This window comes from Eumetopias jubatus, unplaced genomic scaffold (assembly GCF_037043125.1).
Source record: "Eumetopias jubatus isolate StellerSeaLion01/CBP00866 unplaced genomic scaffold, mEumJub1_p1.0 scaffold_1, whole genome shotgun sequence".
Classification (NCBI taxonomy): Eukaryota; Metazoa; Chordata; class Mammalia; order Carnivora; family Otariidae; genus Eumetopias; species Eumetopias jubatus.
Genome location: NW_028274807.1, coordinates 102,318,564 through 102,335,182, shown reverse-complemented (window position 1 = coordinate 102,335,182; position 16,619 = coordinate 102,318,564). Strand labels below are relative to the sequence as shown.

The window sequence follows — 16,619 nt, the reverse complement described above, 5'->3', positions numbered from 1 at the left end:
TTAAACACACAAAAACCTTAAATCTTAATAAATAAAATAATTTGCAGATGCAGATTATAAGAAAAAGGTAAAATAGGGTCAAATGTTTCAAGCTTCTAAATATACTTTTCATTTCATGACTTCATATTTTTTCCATATAAAGGAAAATAAGCATCTATCAAGACAGTTGTAAGAAGAATGGAAAGCAAGAAATCCACATGCCAAAAGAGGACAAAAAGAAAGATCTGACAACATGAAAATTTTTAAATTGTGTTACAAAAGATTCCATAAATAAGGCCAAAAGATACACAAAGACATCTAACAGATCAAAAGGTATGAAAGGATATACACTAAACTGTTGGGTTATAGGTGAGAAGAAAAGTGAACTATAATTTTTAAATCTACATAGATCTATATCATATTAGAAGAAATATGTATTATTTTGATAAGTTAAAAAAATCAAGTGTTAAAAGAAGACTGAAATCTAATAGTAAAATACCTACTTAAATTACACATTATAATAACAATTTACCTAGAAAAAAACCTACAGCTTAACTGCCAAAACTAAAATCTTACCAAACTTTTTGACATTAAATTCAGGAAACAATTCAATTATAATTTACTGCACCTACACGATGCATAGCACTGGATAAGATATGAATCCTAAAATTCCTACTTTATTTAACCCATTTTTTCGGTCTCTGATTTATCAGGAGGATTTCTATAAATTGAGGAGCTCAAGTAGCCCTCTGTTCCTCCATCAGAACAGGCTGCTTACCCTAGCAGAACTGTGTATATAGAGAAGGCATTTCAGTTTGTCATTTACAAGGAAACTTTCTCTTACATATATCTGGGTATCTGTATTACCAGATCATTCCTGGTTGGGTTGTTTGTTCTCTTGCTATTATTGTATAATCCTTTTACTTCCTCCACTTCTGACCAGTGCTTTTTATTGGCTTATCTAAGCAATCAATAAACTCCAAGGAAAAAGAAACAATGTGCTATAATTATTCTGGAATGCTCTAAGATTTAATACTTCAAAAGCAATAACCAAAAAGGTAAAAGAGAAATTATAGGAAGATCTTAAGAGTCTACAAAAATAGATAACAAAGTAGCATTGGAATATTCAACATATAATCTAAACAAAAGGACCTGGATATCATGAGACCATTACTGAAAAAACTGTTCCAATATAATTGCTATGGTCTAAACAGTGTTAGGTAAAACTTAACATTAGACAGAAAGAATGATAGATAAAACCAAGAAAGGAAGAAAATACACACAAACACACATACACAACACACCCATTTCAAAACAAAAAACATTATATAAATTGCTGTAAGTGCACATCGGCCATGTGTGACGTATCTTCAACCTATCAGGTCAACTAAGAGTATGGGAGAAATGAGGGGACTGACAGACTAAGAAAGTTTAAAAAAACTGTTGCTCTTCAACTTGAAAAGGTAAAAGCAAACAGACACAGTCAAAATCTCTAAGATTATATATGGCGTGAACTCTTGAGTGCACACTTTGAAAAGACAGTAAAAAGGATTTAAGGAGAAATCAAAGGAATTATATCTTCACTCAAGAGGTAAAATAAGTAAGAGAGTATAAATTTTAAAAAATTTGATCAAATGTCTAAACAGTGCTTTGATATCTCTGATGAAGGACCACATTTTTCTCTATTTCAAAGCTACATTTTGTAAGATAAAATAAAAATGAATTATTAGAAAAATTATCTTATATCTGGATGTTGTGACAATGTCAAATTGCTACAAAAAATTCTTACCTCTTACTTTCTAATTTCTGTACTTATCCCTTCACAGACCTGCAATAGTCTACAGTTGATTCTTTATAGAAGCACTAATCTAAGTAACTAAGAATGAAGGTAGAGAGACCTGTCATATCTTCCTGACACAAAATTGGGTATTCTTGCTAACAAAATATAGGGTCATGCATTTGAGAAAATATTTATAATCGCTACCTTCCCACATGAAATAATAAAGGTCTGACTGCTCGGATTTCCCCAGCTTATCCTCCACTTTATCATGAGTATGAAGAAATAAAGGAGAACTCAATGAAAACATGCTAAATCACACTAGCAAAGAAATTATTTGGTTTTTAAAAAAGAGCCGCTCTTTAAGATCCTACTAGACTAAACAAAAACTGTGTTTTATGTACTTAAGCACAGTACTTAAATAGAGTAAGAAAAATGTCAATAAGAATTTGAAAGTAAGATTTAGAGCAAATAGTTTGCTTTGGAAAATTACCTGCAAAACATGATCTCAAATATTTCAAAAACAATTTAGCTAACTTACCATTAAAAGAATGAAAAAAAATCCACTCTTTAACTAGAATACAATATAGTAAACTTTTAACAATAGATGATCACAATAAGGTTTGTAAGTATCAAAAGGATATGTTTTGGTTCTTTTAAAAGAGAGATCTTCAGTCTCATGTCTCCACTTTCACCAAAATTTTAAAATGCAGCTTGATTGTATTCACTGTAAAAATAAAAGGGGGAAAATATAAAATTTACATTAAGAACAAACACATGTACACAAAAAAATAAAAGCAAACAAAACATCTTAGCACTCCAAGGACACTAAAACACCTTTAATACTGTTGGCATCATATACATGGAAAGAAGAAGAAAACTAGTCAGTGTGCTAACCCTGCCAAGGAGTGACTGGAAGCCTTGGGTTGGTTGTAGAGGTCTTCTACAACCTGCCTGAAACAGTTCTACAAGTGCAGACCACCATTAAATCTGAGCAGGTAAATAATTTCCAAAGGCTGTCCTGGGGCCAAATCAAAAGACTCTGTAAACTGGGAACCCCTTAATGGCAGATCATCATTGGTCCTATTGAATGGTACATTAGAATAAATTCCCAAGGTCTAATCAAGGGATCAAGGCCTTAATTTTAATGGCCTCAATTCTGGACCCCACATGTGAATATTATGACATCATCAATCTGAGGTAGATAGAGATTGGAGGTAGATATACTGCCCAACACTTATGGTTGCCATGGTGGCAATGTGAAAAATAAGTGCGTTATTTAAGGAAAAGGTAATAAATCTCTTATAAAAGTTACATAAAAATCACAATATAATCGCCAAATAAAAATATGAAAAAGGAAGAGTAATACTCCCCCAAATAACCTTGTCACCAGAAGATATAAATCAAATGGAGTTTCCTCAAAAAATTAAAAATAGAACTATCCTATAATCCAGTAATCACCCTACCAGGTATTTACCCAAAGAATACAAAAACACTAACTCAAAAGGAAATATGTACCCCTATGTTCACTGTACCATTATTTACAATAGCCAAATTATGGAAGCAGCCCATGTGTAAATTGATAGATGGATAAAGAAGGTGGTGCATAATCACCCATAAAAAAGAATGAATTCTTGCCATTTGCAACAACGTGCATGGAACTAGAGTATTATGCTAGCGAAGTAAGTCAGAAAAAGATGAATACCATATGATCTCCTCATGTGCGGAACTTAAGAAACAAAGCAAACAAAGGAAAAGAAAGAGAAAGAGAGAGACAAACCAAGAAACAGACTCAACTATAAAGAACAAACTGATGATTATGGGGGGGGTGTGAAATAGGTGATGAGGATCAAAGAGTACACTTATCGTGATGAACACTGAGTAATGTATAGAATTGTTGAATCACTATATTGCACACCTGAAACTAATATAACCCTGTATGTTAACATACTGGAATGAAAATAAAAACTCAAAAATATATATATAAATTGGGACACCTGGGTGGCTCAGTCAGTTAAGCATCTGACTCTTGATTTCAGCTCGGGTAATGATCTCAGAGTGCTGAGATCCAGCCCCAGGTGGAGCTCCAAGCTCAGCAAGGAATCTGCTTGAGATTCTTTCTCTCCTCCTTCTGGCTCTCCCCGCCCCCTAACCGGTTCATGCTTGCACACATGTACACACTCTCTCTCTCTCTCTCTCTCTCTCTCTCAAATAAATCATAAATCTTTAAAAAAAATTATTCTTAGGGCGCCAGGGGGCTCAGTCGGTTAAGCAGCCAATTTTTGATTCTGGCTCAGATCATGATCTCAGGGTCCTGGGATTGAGCCCAGGGGCAGGCTCCCCGCTCAGTGGGGAGTCTGCTTGTCCCACTCTCCCTCTGCCCCTCCCCCCCTGCTCGCTCTCTCTCAAGTAAATAATTTTTTAAAAATTAAAAAAAATAAATTACTCATATATATAACTCATATATGTTTATATAAACCAAGAAAATTGCTAAATTGTCTGAACCTAATTTATAGTTACAGAATTCTGAGTAATATCACTAACCTAAAAAGAAAAAAACAAATGAAAGTGTAATTGAAGGAAAAAATACCTCTTCGCGCAGAAAATTACTGCTAATCACATCAAAGGAGGTGCTGAGTATAGATAAGTATTCAGTGGGTCTCCCTTAGATAATTTCTCATTCTCCCAAATCCAAGAAGACTTTTAGATCAGCAAAGTGCTAAATACAGCTGTATTTCAAAATACCTTTTTCACTTATCCTGCTCATAAATTTGTTAGACTGGGTGGGGGTGGGGACTGTTAAAACCACAGAAAAAAATCTGAAGTTTTATGGTCAACCAATATGCAACTAGGGTCAGAAACACTTCTCCAGTTAGTTCACTAAGGGAGATTTGTTCTTCTTCAAAAGTATGAATCTATGTATAGTAGCAAGAGCAAGAATACTGCTCTCTCCTAGGCACACCTCCCAGGGCTTACTTTTTGGTCCTTAGAAGCACCTTTAGCACCTTTCTCAAAACTCCTTCCTCCCTTCCATCAGACCTTCTCTAATTATAGGAAAAAGAGCAAAAGTATTTACAAAATGCTGCTTTTTCATAATAATTCAAATTCACCAAGCTTAAAAGGACTTTATTTTTTTTTTTAAGATTTTATTTATTTATTTGACAGAAAGAGAGACAGCAAGAAAGGGAACACAAGCAGGGGAAGTGGGAGAGGGAGAAACAGGGTCCCTGATGAGCAGGAAGCCTGATGCGGGGCTCCCTGGATCATGACCTGAGCCGAAGGCAGATGATTAACGACTGAGCCACCCAGGTGCCCTGCTTAAAAGGATTTTAAAACAATAAAGGCAGACAAATTGGTGCTTCTGGAAATGACAACACAATAGATAAGAAAATATACGTAAAATCTGAATATACAACTGTAATCAGAAACCTAAAAGATCTTTGGCAAAAGTATGATGTATCCTACATCAAAATCCTCAAATTGCTGAAATCCATGACAATTAGGAATAATTCCTCACCAAAGAAATTACAATTCCATGTAAATAGTAAAGGCAGTATGGTTTTATAAGAAAGGTATCTGCAGCCATTCAGAAACCTGGTGCCAAGGAATCAGAGCATGGCATTCCAACACTGGGAAGATTCTCCCTTGCTCAGAAGATTTTCCCCCATACATCCTATTTAGCTGAGATCATCTGCATGAAGGAAATGTGCATTCTGATGTGAGATTGGATAGTGGTATAAGGGAAAGGAAGTATTAGAGCATAGCCAATTTGGGGAAGTGCAGAGCTGCCTGAGGACTACATTGAGGCTTTTTTTCTGCCCAAAGCCACAGTCACCAAGGATCTGACCAGTCAATAGTATTTGGGTAGAGGGAGTGGCTAAGGTGGGGGAGATAACTGTAAGAAAATCTCTACAGTATAGCTAAATTGATCTATTTTGCAATTTTATATGTGAAATAGATGGCTTTACCACTAAAAATCATTAATAAATTGGTTTTGGCCCAGTATAAGTCAACATCTGTGGGGCTTAAGAGGAAAAAAATGTAAGGGACGCCTGAGTGGCTCAGTCAGTTAAGCATCTGCCTTTACCTCAGGTCATGATCCCAGGGTCCTGGGGTCCAGTCTGCATCCTGCATCAGGCTCCTTGCTCAGCGGGGAGCCTGCTTCTCCCTCTCCCTCTGCCTCCCACTCTCCCTGCTTGTGCTCTCTCTGTCAAATAAATAAATAAAATCTTTAAAAAAAATTCAGATTTGAGTTTTTAATATTTTTTATTATGTGTCAATTATACCAGATTTTGAGAGAGAATGTAGACATTGGTAATGATAAGGTAGGTTAAGACTGTGAAAGTTGGTATATGAGGTCAGGGAACTAAAAGGCCAGGGAATGGAATGGAATGATTTGTGGATATTACATCACTGAGAATAATGACAATAATAGTGGTAGAGGATAAAGACAGCTAGCCAGGTGCTAAAATATTCACTGAATGAGGAAAAATTGCAAAGAGATCTGCAGCTGACTGCATAAAGGATAGAGAATGGTTTAATCTAGTAGGACTTGTTTAAAGGGACTAGGGAATTATAAAGAGGAAGAGAAAATCAATTGTCCAGATACATCAATGAGAAACAAGGCCTTTTGACACACGGATCCTGGGAGGCAAAATAGCCTCCACTTGAAGGGGCCATGGGGAAAGCAATTTCCTTAGGAAACAACCAGATTTAACTTAGACTACCAAGGTAAAGGGATCATTCAGAGTAAAGGTTGAGAATGCAGATTTGGCCAATGACATCCTGTGAGTTCCAAAAGGTAGAGTGGTAGGATTTGGATGGGGAGGAGCTAAGAGTTTGGGACAGATGGTAGGAAATGGGAGAAATGGCTGGCTCTCCTCCAATATTCATTCATCCCTGCTTCTGTGGGAGAAAAATCTGAACTTTTGCTGTACACCTGGCCACCTAGAATAAAACTGTTTCCCAGCTGCCCTCAAAACTAGGTGTGGCCACATAGTGCATTAACAATTGTGAAACCCATGTGGAGATATTACAACATCATCAACCTAGTGGCCCAATCTGGGATTTACATTCTGTGGTTAACCAAAGCAGTAATATGAAAAGTAAATGAGTTACCTAAGGAAGCCATTTTATTAACTCTATTATAAAAGTTTTATAAATCACAACATAATTCACAAATAAAAACTTGAAAAATAAGAGTAATGCTCTCCATGCTATGTCATCAAGGCCATGTATAAAATAGCAACAAGATAGAAGGAACCAAGATTCTCGACCTTGTGGAGAGTCATTATCAGTCTTGTACCACCTTTCAGTGATAGAGAAAAAGTTTTATCATGTGTAAGTTACCATCATCAACAGCTAAACCCAATAACGAACTAACAGAGGGAATTGAGAGTCTTGAATGTGGAGATGGAGGTAAACGTGGATATAAGCATGCTGGAATAGTCCCAGTGGTCTCTCAAGGGAGGGTGGATAATCAATTTAAATTGTAGCCTTCTTCCTGGAACTGGTCTCAGGTAGTTATGCGGTGTTGATGCAGTTTTGTAAGGGAGGAAGAGGCCATCTTTCTGAGAGCACATGGAACTCTGTGGGATTCCTTTTCAATCTGCCAGGAGTGTTAGGTTTTACTTCAATGGGCAGGTTAGGAAGGGAAAGGAATTGCAGAGTTAGAGAGGGAATCAATTTCACCACCTTTTGTCCTAATTTTCCCAACCTTAAACTGTGGGCTCAGTTCTTGTACCTCCTCTATGTCTACACTACTGCCATGATGGTATCACCCAGTTTCATAGCTTAATATAAATTCAAACATATTGACTACATAGTGACAACTTCCAATTTCATATCTCCAGTTCAGACTTCTGCACTGAACCTGACTTTTATATCTGATTATTTGACAACTCATCTGAATGTCTAATAGACATCTCAAACTTGAGATCCAAATCACACCTCTGATCTTTCCTCTAACTTCACTCCTCTCATAGCTTTACCCATCTCAGTAAATGGTAATTCCTTTCTTCTGGTTGCACGGGCCAAAAACCTTAGAATTAACACCGACTCTTCTCTCACATCCCAAATCCAACTTTTAAAAATCAAAACTTTTATGCTCTATCTTCAGAACATCTGATTTTTGCCACCCCCATGTTATGACCCCAGTTCCAGGTTCTATCATTTGTTACTTGAATATAATAGCCTCCTAATTGGCCTCTAACCCCTCACGATCTATACTCACCACAGCAGCCAAAGTGACTGCTTTAAAATAGATCATGGCACTTCTCTGCTCAAAATACTACAATGGCTTTCCATCTCATTCAGATGTTCTTTTTTTTTTTTTAAAGATTTATTTATTTATTTTGAGAGAGTGAGAATGAGAGAGAGAGAGAGAGAGTACATGAGAGTGGGGAGGGTTAGAGGGAGAAGCAGGCCCCTCGCCAAGCGGGGAGCCCGATGCGGGACTCGATCCCGGGACTCCAGGATCATGACCTGAGCTGAAGGCAGTTGCTTAACCAACTGAGCCACCCAGGCGCCCCTCATTCAGATGTTCTTAAAACAGTGTTCAAAGCTTTTATTAATCTGGACTCCTCTACTGTAATGGTTAATTTTATATGTCAACCTGGCTACACAATGGTGCCCAGTTATTTGGGCTAGTCTAAATGTTGCTGTAAATGTATTTTTTACAAGTAATTAACATTTATAATCTGTTGACTTACAGTAAAGCAGATTTCCCTCCATATTGTGAGTGGGCTCCATCTAATCAGTTGAAGCCTTTATGAGCAAAGACCACAGTTTCCTAAAGAAGGAATTCTGCCTCCAGACTGCAACACAGAAATTTTGCCTGAGTTTCCATTTTTTGGACTCAGGACTACAACATCAACTCCTCTTTCTCTAGAGAGCCCTAATATACCCTAATATTCTCTGATCCCACCTGATTCCTTTCTCTCTTCACTCAAACTTCTGCAAACACACAAACCTCTTCTTCTAACATACTAAGAATGCTCGTATTCTTTGCCTGAAATCCCTGCCCCCAGATAGCTGCATGGCTTACTCTTCTTCCCTCCTTTGTATCTTTCCCCCAAAGTCACGTTCTCAGTAAAGCCTTCCCTATATACCCTATTTAAGGCCATCTGCCATACTATGCATTTTATTTACCGTTCCCCTTTCTAAAATGTAAGCTTCCTAAGTGCAAGAATTTTTGTCTATTTTGTTCATTCCTATATTCTCTGCAACTAGAACCATCCTTGCATACTCTAAAATGGAATCAGCAGTCATAGGTCATAAGTATAGAAGTTAGAGGTATATAAGTGTACATATATAAAGATATTTAAGTGTAGAGGTTAAAGGAAGAAATAGAATAGTAGCTATCAAGGCCTTTTAAACTAGGGTAGACCTCAGTATGTTTGGGGACAAAAGAGAAGGAATCAGTGGAGAGGGATAGACTGGCAATACTATAGAAGCAGAGGATAACTAAGACAACATGGTTACCACAAAGTCATTTGATCAAGGGCACTGATAAAAACATAAATTAACAGGTCACCGAAACATAAATACAGATGGTCAGTGGGCATTCAAAAACATGAAACAATGCTTAGCCTCAATTATAATTAAAGAAATGAAAACTAAAACAACTAGGTACCATTTTTCTGTTATCAGAGTGGTTAAATGCAAAATACCCAGAACCCAGTGCTGGCGTATGGAGAAACAGACACTCGCCTACATCACTGAAGTGCAGGTAAATTACTGCTAATGGTCATTTATTCTTTTGTTCTCCACCCCAAACTTTTGACTGCCTTTCCTATACTTGGGGAATCCCCTATCTTATGAGTCCTTTTCTCATTACAAGAAACATTATTTCCTCTCTGGCCTTCCTCAGAGCTAGACAGAGGCAAGTAGCCTAGGCTCTGCCAATCTGACACATCTGTGCTACACTTTGAGTTAGAAGCTACTGATTCAATGGAAGTATTGTATAAGGAATCTACCCTGGGAAGAATTTCTAGTCATAGGAATTTATCATACACATATAAATGTACATCAAGATATATATGCAACTACATAAGCCTGTTTATTACAGAACTCTGTATAGTTCTATCAAAAACTAAATTTAAATGTTTATCATAGGGGCGTCTGGGTGGCTCAGTCATCAGGTGTCTGCCTTCAGCTCGTGTCATGATCCCAGGACCAACGACCCCGCGTCGGGCTCCCCGCTCAGCAGGAAACCTCTCTTTCCCACTCCCCCTGCTTGTGTTCCCTCTCTCACTGTGTCTCTCTCAGTCAAATAAATAAATAAAATCTTTAAAAAAATAAAATAAAATAAATAAATGTTCATCATAGATTACACATTCAGGTTGTGGATATATGTGTTTATAATGTGGAACCAAAAAGCTAGAATTAGGAACTAATTTTAAGAATTAGATTTAGCATTATGCTAATTGAAATAATCCAGTCACAAAAGAACAAATACTATATATTCCACTTATATGAAGTAGTAGAGTAGTCAAATTCATAGAGACAGAAAGTAGAGAGGTGGTTGCCAGGGGCTGGGGGCAGGGATGAGGAAGAATGGGGAGTTATTCTTTAAGGGTATGGAGTTTCACGTCTGCAAGATGAAAAGAGTTCTGCGGATAGATGGAGGTGATGGTAGTATAACAATATAAATGTATTTAAAGCCACTGAACTGTACACTTTAAAATGGTTAAATGTTTTACAAAAAAAGAAAAAAAGAATTAGATTTAAGAATTAAAACTAAGAGGGGCGCCTGGGTGGCTCAGTCAATTGAGCATCTGACTCTTGATTTCGGCTCAAGTCGTTATCTCAGGGTCGTGAGATCAGCCCGAGTTTGGGCTCCTGGCTTACTGCCCCGTCTGCTTGAGATTCTCTCCCTCTCCCTCTGCTCCTCCCCCTGCTTGCACTCTCTTTCTCTCTCTCAAATAAATAAATAAATAATAAAATCTTTAAAAAAAAAGAATTAAAACTAAGAGGCAGAAGCACTAACAAGATGAGAAAAATTTTAGGCAGGAAAGAGGGAAGGCATAACTTACCAACTTACAGATAAGAAATAGCAGACATGCCTCAGGAATGAACAAGAATGTGAAGAATAGATAAATCACAAGAGTTAGATCATAAGTACATTTATACCAAGTTCTGTTTGAGTCATTTGTATATTGGCTAGCCCTTGGGTATTGGTATTAAAATTAACGGTTTGCTTATGACTACCCAAGGCCCTACTTTTAAAAGTGCAATTTTTATGTACAGTTTTCTAAATTGATAGTTCTGATTGGACTCCTGTGACTCTTTCCCAGGAGAGCAAGGAGGGAGAGGGAGGCAGGCAGATCTCTTACTCAGGTTGTCCTGTCATAAAATCACTTGCAGACTAGAGCTAGGATCTCTTGCATGTCAGAGAAAAGCGAGGCAGGCTCACCATTTCCAGAGACAGATTCAAAGACATAATAAGCAAAGGAAACAGGCTTGCAAATGGCCATATTACAATTCAATTCACTTACTGAAGACCTCCAACCCCCATCCCACTCCAATGCCTCTATGCATTTGCTAAAGTGTATGTATATGCTGTGGTATTTACAGTTCTCTGCAGTTCTAGCCATGATTATATCTAGATATTGCCAACCAGACTTTTAATATTATTCTTGTTTGCTGTATTTATAATTATTTTGCAGTATGGCCTAATAAATTCTAGCCAGTAAACCATGAGATTCTCAAATCTCAAATAAGTAGTCATCTTTAATTCATCCTTTTAATTCATTAACTAGCATAAAAGAATCACATTCGACAATATGCTAGAGTGCTGTGCAGCTATTTAAAAAATGAGATGGGAGCGCCTGGGTGGCTCAGTCCATTAAGCGGCTGCCTTCACCTCAGGTCATGATTCCAGGGTCCTGGGATCGAATCCCGCATCAGGCTCCCTGCTCAGAGGGGGGCCTGCTTCTCCTTCTCCCTCTGCCTGCCGTTCCCCCTACTTGTGCTCTCTCTCTCTTTCTCTGTCAAATAAATAAAAATCTTTTTAAAAACATAAATAAAATAAAAATTAAAAATGAGATGAATTTGTGTGTGTTGAATCTGTATGTACTGATACAGAGAGATGTCTATAATGTTAAATGACAAAAGCAAAGTTTATGGCAGTATAACACAATCCTTTTTGTGTAAATAAAAAGGAATATATATTTAAGCTAGAAGATTCTAAAACATTTTTCTGGGAAGATATGCAAGACAACAGAGACCTTTGTGATGCTAGGTGCAGGGGGATAAGAAGGGAAGGTTTTCATTATCATTTTATGTTTTTGTACCGTTTGAAGTTTTTACCATGATCACAGTATTTTATTTATCTATACACTTGTATATTTAGTACAGGATTATCTGAGTGATAGGATTATGGCCCAATTTTGTTTTCTTCTTTATGCATTTCTGTACTTGAAAAAAACTAATAAATGTTATTTTTCTCATAGGATCACCATTCACATTCTCTTCAGTCTCTACTGCACTTCACCACCTTCTTATTGAAACTTTTACCTACTGATATTCCAGATATTGTATTCTGTTTTCTTCCTTATATAAAATGGGTCTAATAATACCTACTTTACAGGTTGGTTATGATAATTAAATGTATGTAAAATGTCCAGTAAAGTGCCTGAAACATAGTAAGAATTAAATAATTGTTAGCTATTCATAGTGAAAATTGGTGTTTTTGTCACTCTACATATATTCACTCTTCCTAGCCACAAAGAATTTTTCTCTTTGGAACACCCACTTCCCCACTTTTAGCCCATGTGGCTTCAATGAAGCCAGCATGAGAGAGACTTAAGCCAATTAGAACATTCTATTCCCTTTGCACAGAGACTGTTTCACAGGTGGCCCAGGACTTTTGTTCAAATAAATGATGGGGAAGAAAAACCTCCCTTTTTCTCAAGACAACTTAAATTAGGTTTTCTATCATCCATAATCTAGAATCCTATCTGAGATATTACTATAATTATTTCTTCTTCCTAGAGTCTAAGAATGGACATTTTCTGGTGCTATCCTCACTTTACAAACTTAAAAAACTAATCTATTTTTAGGTTTCAACCATTCATATAGCACTGTCTCATCCTATTTTCTTTCCTAAGCTATATTCTTTGCCTCTGCTGCCCACTGGATATATCTTCCCTAATCCCAACCTACATGAATAAAAGCAAATTCATTTTTCAAAAGTCTTCCCCAAAAAACTATTCTACTTCCTCACTTCCTATTTTTTCTGTGTTAAGACAGGTGAGAATTTCAGGGTGCCTGGTGGCTCAGTGGATTAAGCATCTGCCTTCAGCTCAGGTCAGATGCCAGGGTCCTGGGATTGAGCCCTGTGTCGGACTCCCTGCCCAGCGGGGAGCCTGTTTCTCTCTCTCCCTCTGCTGCTCCCCCTGCTTGTACTCTCTCTCTCTGTCAAATAAATAAAATCTTAAAAAAAAAAGTGAGAATTTCAATAACATTCATGTACTAATATATAATATGATGTCCCTATGTACATATTATATGGATGCATATATGTGTAATATGTGTCTGTGTAACATGTAAAATGTATAATATGTAAATGTATGATAATATTATATTATCAAGAGGAATATTCATTACTATCTGTCCTGTTCTATAGCCAATTTATTAATCTTTTTTTTTAAGATTTTATTTTTAAGTAATCTCTACACCCAAGGTGGGGCTCGAACCCACAACCCTGAGATAAAGAGTTGCATGTTCCACCAGCCGAGCTAGCCAGGCACTCCAACCAATTCATTAATCTTGCACAATATTCTCTAAGTATTTATTCATTACTTATATAAATTCATGTTTATTTATTCATTTTTTATTAGTTAATATCTAATTAATCCAAATACTTACAATTAACTAAAAACTTGATTAATATTTTTAAAGATTTACCCACAAATCTAATATCAGACTTTATGAAATGTTGAAACCACATTAGCAGACAAAAAAATATATCATGATGATGACAAAACTTAAGTATGCACTTAAAGAATTGCAAATGTGGATTTGAATTCTAATTCCAATTATTCTCTTTAAATTTATTTTTATTTCTGCTTACGTGGTACAATTTCACTTTAAAAATGTAAAAAGTGAGGGTTCTCTTCCCAGACTGCCTGAAATTACAAATAATGGTTGTTTGTAGATGATTTTGGATCAGAAAGATGAGACTTGATTATACTTTCCCAAATGACTGTGAGCCCATCCCAATCTGACCAGCTTCTTTTTATAATTAAATTCTGTTATTTTCATGAGAAGTATCCAAAATATTGGAAGGGATCAATCAAGTTTTTTTTCTTGTGATCCTAATCTCTTCTCAAATCACTTCTCCACTTATTCTAAGCGTCCTACTTTCACTTTAGATTTAAGTCTACTCTGTAGCTGTTTGTTATGTCTTTTCTACATTATACAACCTAGTTTAAGCATGTTTTGGAAATATTTGTTCTAAGTGGAGCATGGTTAAGTTCAACTAACTCTAAATCCATAAGTCACTTAATTGATTTATTGAAATTACATTTCTTTCTCATCTGTCATTAAGACCTGCTATTTATAGCAATCATAAAAGGCAGAAAAACTAGAATTATCTGTAACTTGTTTTTCTTTCTATCCCCTCATCACTAGTTCAGGATTCACCAACAAAGAATAGTATCTGACTGACTCTAGGTGTTTAGACTCTTAACCATTAAAATCTACAAAAGCTATAGATTTTTCCCCCCATGTGCCTAGATTTTTTCCATTCTATTGTGTAGGCACTTCTCCTTCCACATGGAGGACTATACACTAATACTCCAATACAGCCATGCCTGATCTAAGTCTTTTTCCTCTTTAACAAATCCCAATTAACTACCGTTATTTTTTTTAACCAAGTCATTGCTTAGCTCACAATTTTTCTAATAAGTGTTTCCTCCATATCATATCTAACATCCCCAATCTGGCTTTCAAGACTCTTCATAAGCTGACTTTCTAACTTGACATCCCATTATTCATCCTTAGCACATGCCCTAATAAGGTCAATGTTATAAACACAGTAATATCAAATGCTTACCGTGTGTGCCAGACAATTATAAACAATCCTATAAGGCAGACATTATATACTGATTTTATAATAAATATTCTCAGAGAGATTGATAAATTGAGTAAACTGTCCAAGCATGTAGCTAAAAAAATGATGGGATTTGGGATTTTGTTATTTACATCTTCTACTACATTGTCTCCGTGACTCTTTTATACCACTCAATTTGGTCTAGTCTTTGCTTTTTTCATGGTTGATATCTCTCCAACTCAGGTTTTGTAGTGTTTTACAAACTGAAAATTCAAGATTCCAGAAGATTTCAGAGAATCACTACATTTTCTTGATATGCCTACCAGCCAAAAATTTTTTTTCATTGAGTTTTACTGTCTGTAGTTTGTCTTATGAAAACAATAATTTTTTTTCAACTTTAAAAATAAAGGTATATTATTGGTTGATGGGCATTAAAGAGGGCACTTGATGTAATGAGCACTTGGTGTTATATGAAACTGATGAATCACTAGATTCTGCCCCTGAAACTAATAATACACTATATGTTAACTAACTTGAATTTAAATAAAAATAAATAAATAAATGTGTATTATAGTACTGAGGCAACGTTCCTGCAAATCACACCAGTCTCTGAACCACACCGAATTCTTACAGTTGGCAGGGAGTGTCCTCCACGCCCCTCTTGAGAATCACTGAACCTGACTCTATGCTCCTGAGGCAAGACTCATATTACTTACTTACTTAGAATGGCAATGTAAATTCATTTATAAAGCAGATTTATCGGTGCTTTACTATGACAGGCCCTAGGTATGCAAAGGTTAAAGGGGGAAAAAAGGCTCCCACTTCTCAATGTCAATTACATAAGTGTCGCTGAATAAATACTTATTGGAGGTAGTCAAATCAACCAGTGGTTAACATAATAGGAGATGAGGACATTTGAGAATGTAATCAAAGTTCTGCGAAAACTAACTCCCCAGAAAAATGTACAAACACACAGAATTCCGTTTAGTTTCAGCGGGGGTAGGGAGGAGTATTAGGAACTCCACTGACTCTCAATCACCTTACCACCGGGATCACAGACTCCAGGGTAAAAATCGACTAACAAAACTAAATTCTCTTGGAACAGGAATACTTGCTTAATAATCCTGACTATGCCTCACACAGTGCAACGTATTCAAAAGTTACTTAAGAAATATTTTCCGATCGATAATTTTCTCATGAAGATAATAACCAGATGACATCGACAAATCACTTCGTCCATTATGGAATCTTTAAAACAAATTATTTTAAAAGCTCAAAATCCCCTTCCACTAGTGACACTAACGACCTAACACCAATAAATTCGAAATTATTTTGCTATTCACATATAGACTATACAATCATTCACCAATCGAGGTTTTCTGTTCTTGTCTTTCTACTACTTCCATACTCAGGGCTTCCTGCTTCGCATCCCAAGAGCTACGTCCAGAGCCCTACTGCCTCCAAGGAGATGGAAAATAACTGATGCCGCATACACTATAAAAGCAGGTAAGGTGGGGTCCACTGATGGCCACAATTTCCAAACCCTTTCCTCACCACATCCAGAGGTGAAGAGATTTACCTTAAATTCCAGGAAAGCAGTGGCGATTGCTCCCACAGAGCTAGGACCAGTTACCAAGAAACCTCCCGACCTCCCTGTCACCATAGTGACTTCTACGAGCTACGCACACTCCCTCTTCTCGCGATACTTCCCCGCCGCGGTCACCCGAGCCCGCCCTCTCTTTAAGGGACGTTAGTGGACGACTAAGCCATCCTGCTGCTGTGGGTGGAGCCCTGCTGGTTTTTTTC

The 16,619-nt window shown here is 36.7% G+C and overlaps 1 protein-coding gene across 3 annotated transcripts in view; it reads right to left on the bottom strand.

Annotated features, from left to right (window-relative positions):
* Positions 1–16,482, bottom strand: part of IFT80 (intraflagellar transport 80) — a 123,336-nt gene extending 106,854 nt beyond the window's left edge. For all 3 annotated transcript variants that reach the window (XM_088025619.1, XM_088025620.1, XM_088025621.1), the window contains exons 1-2: positions 16,393–16,482; positions 2,403–2,483 (exon numbers count right to left, since the gene is read on the bottom strand). In XM_088025619.1, the coding sequence (XP_087881745.1) occupies positions 2,403–2,437 (35 nt within the window). In that variant the 5' untranslated portion in view covers positions 2,438–2,483; positions 16,393–16,482. The remainder of the gene's footprint in view (positions 1–2,402; positions 2,484–16,392) is intronic.
* Between the last annotated feature and the right edge of the window lie 137 nt (positions 16,483–16,619).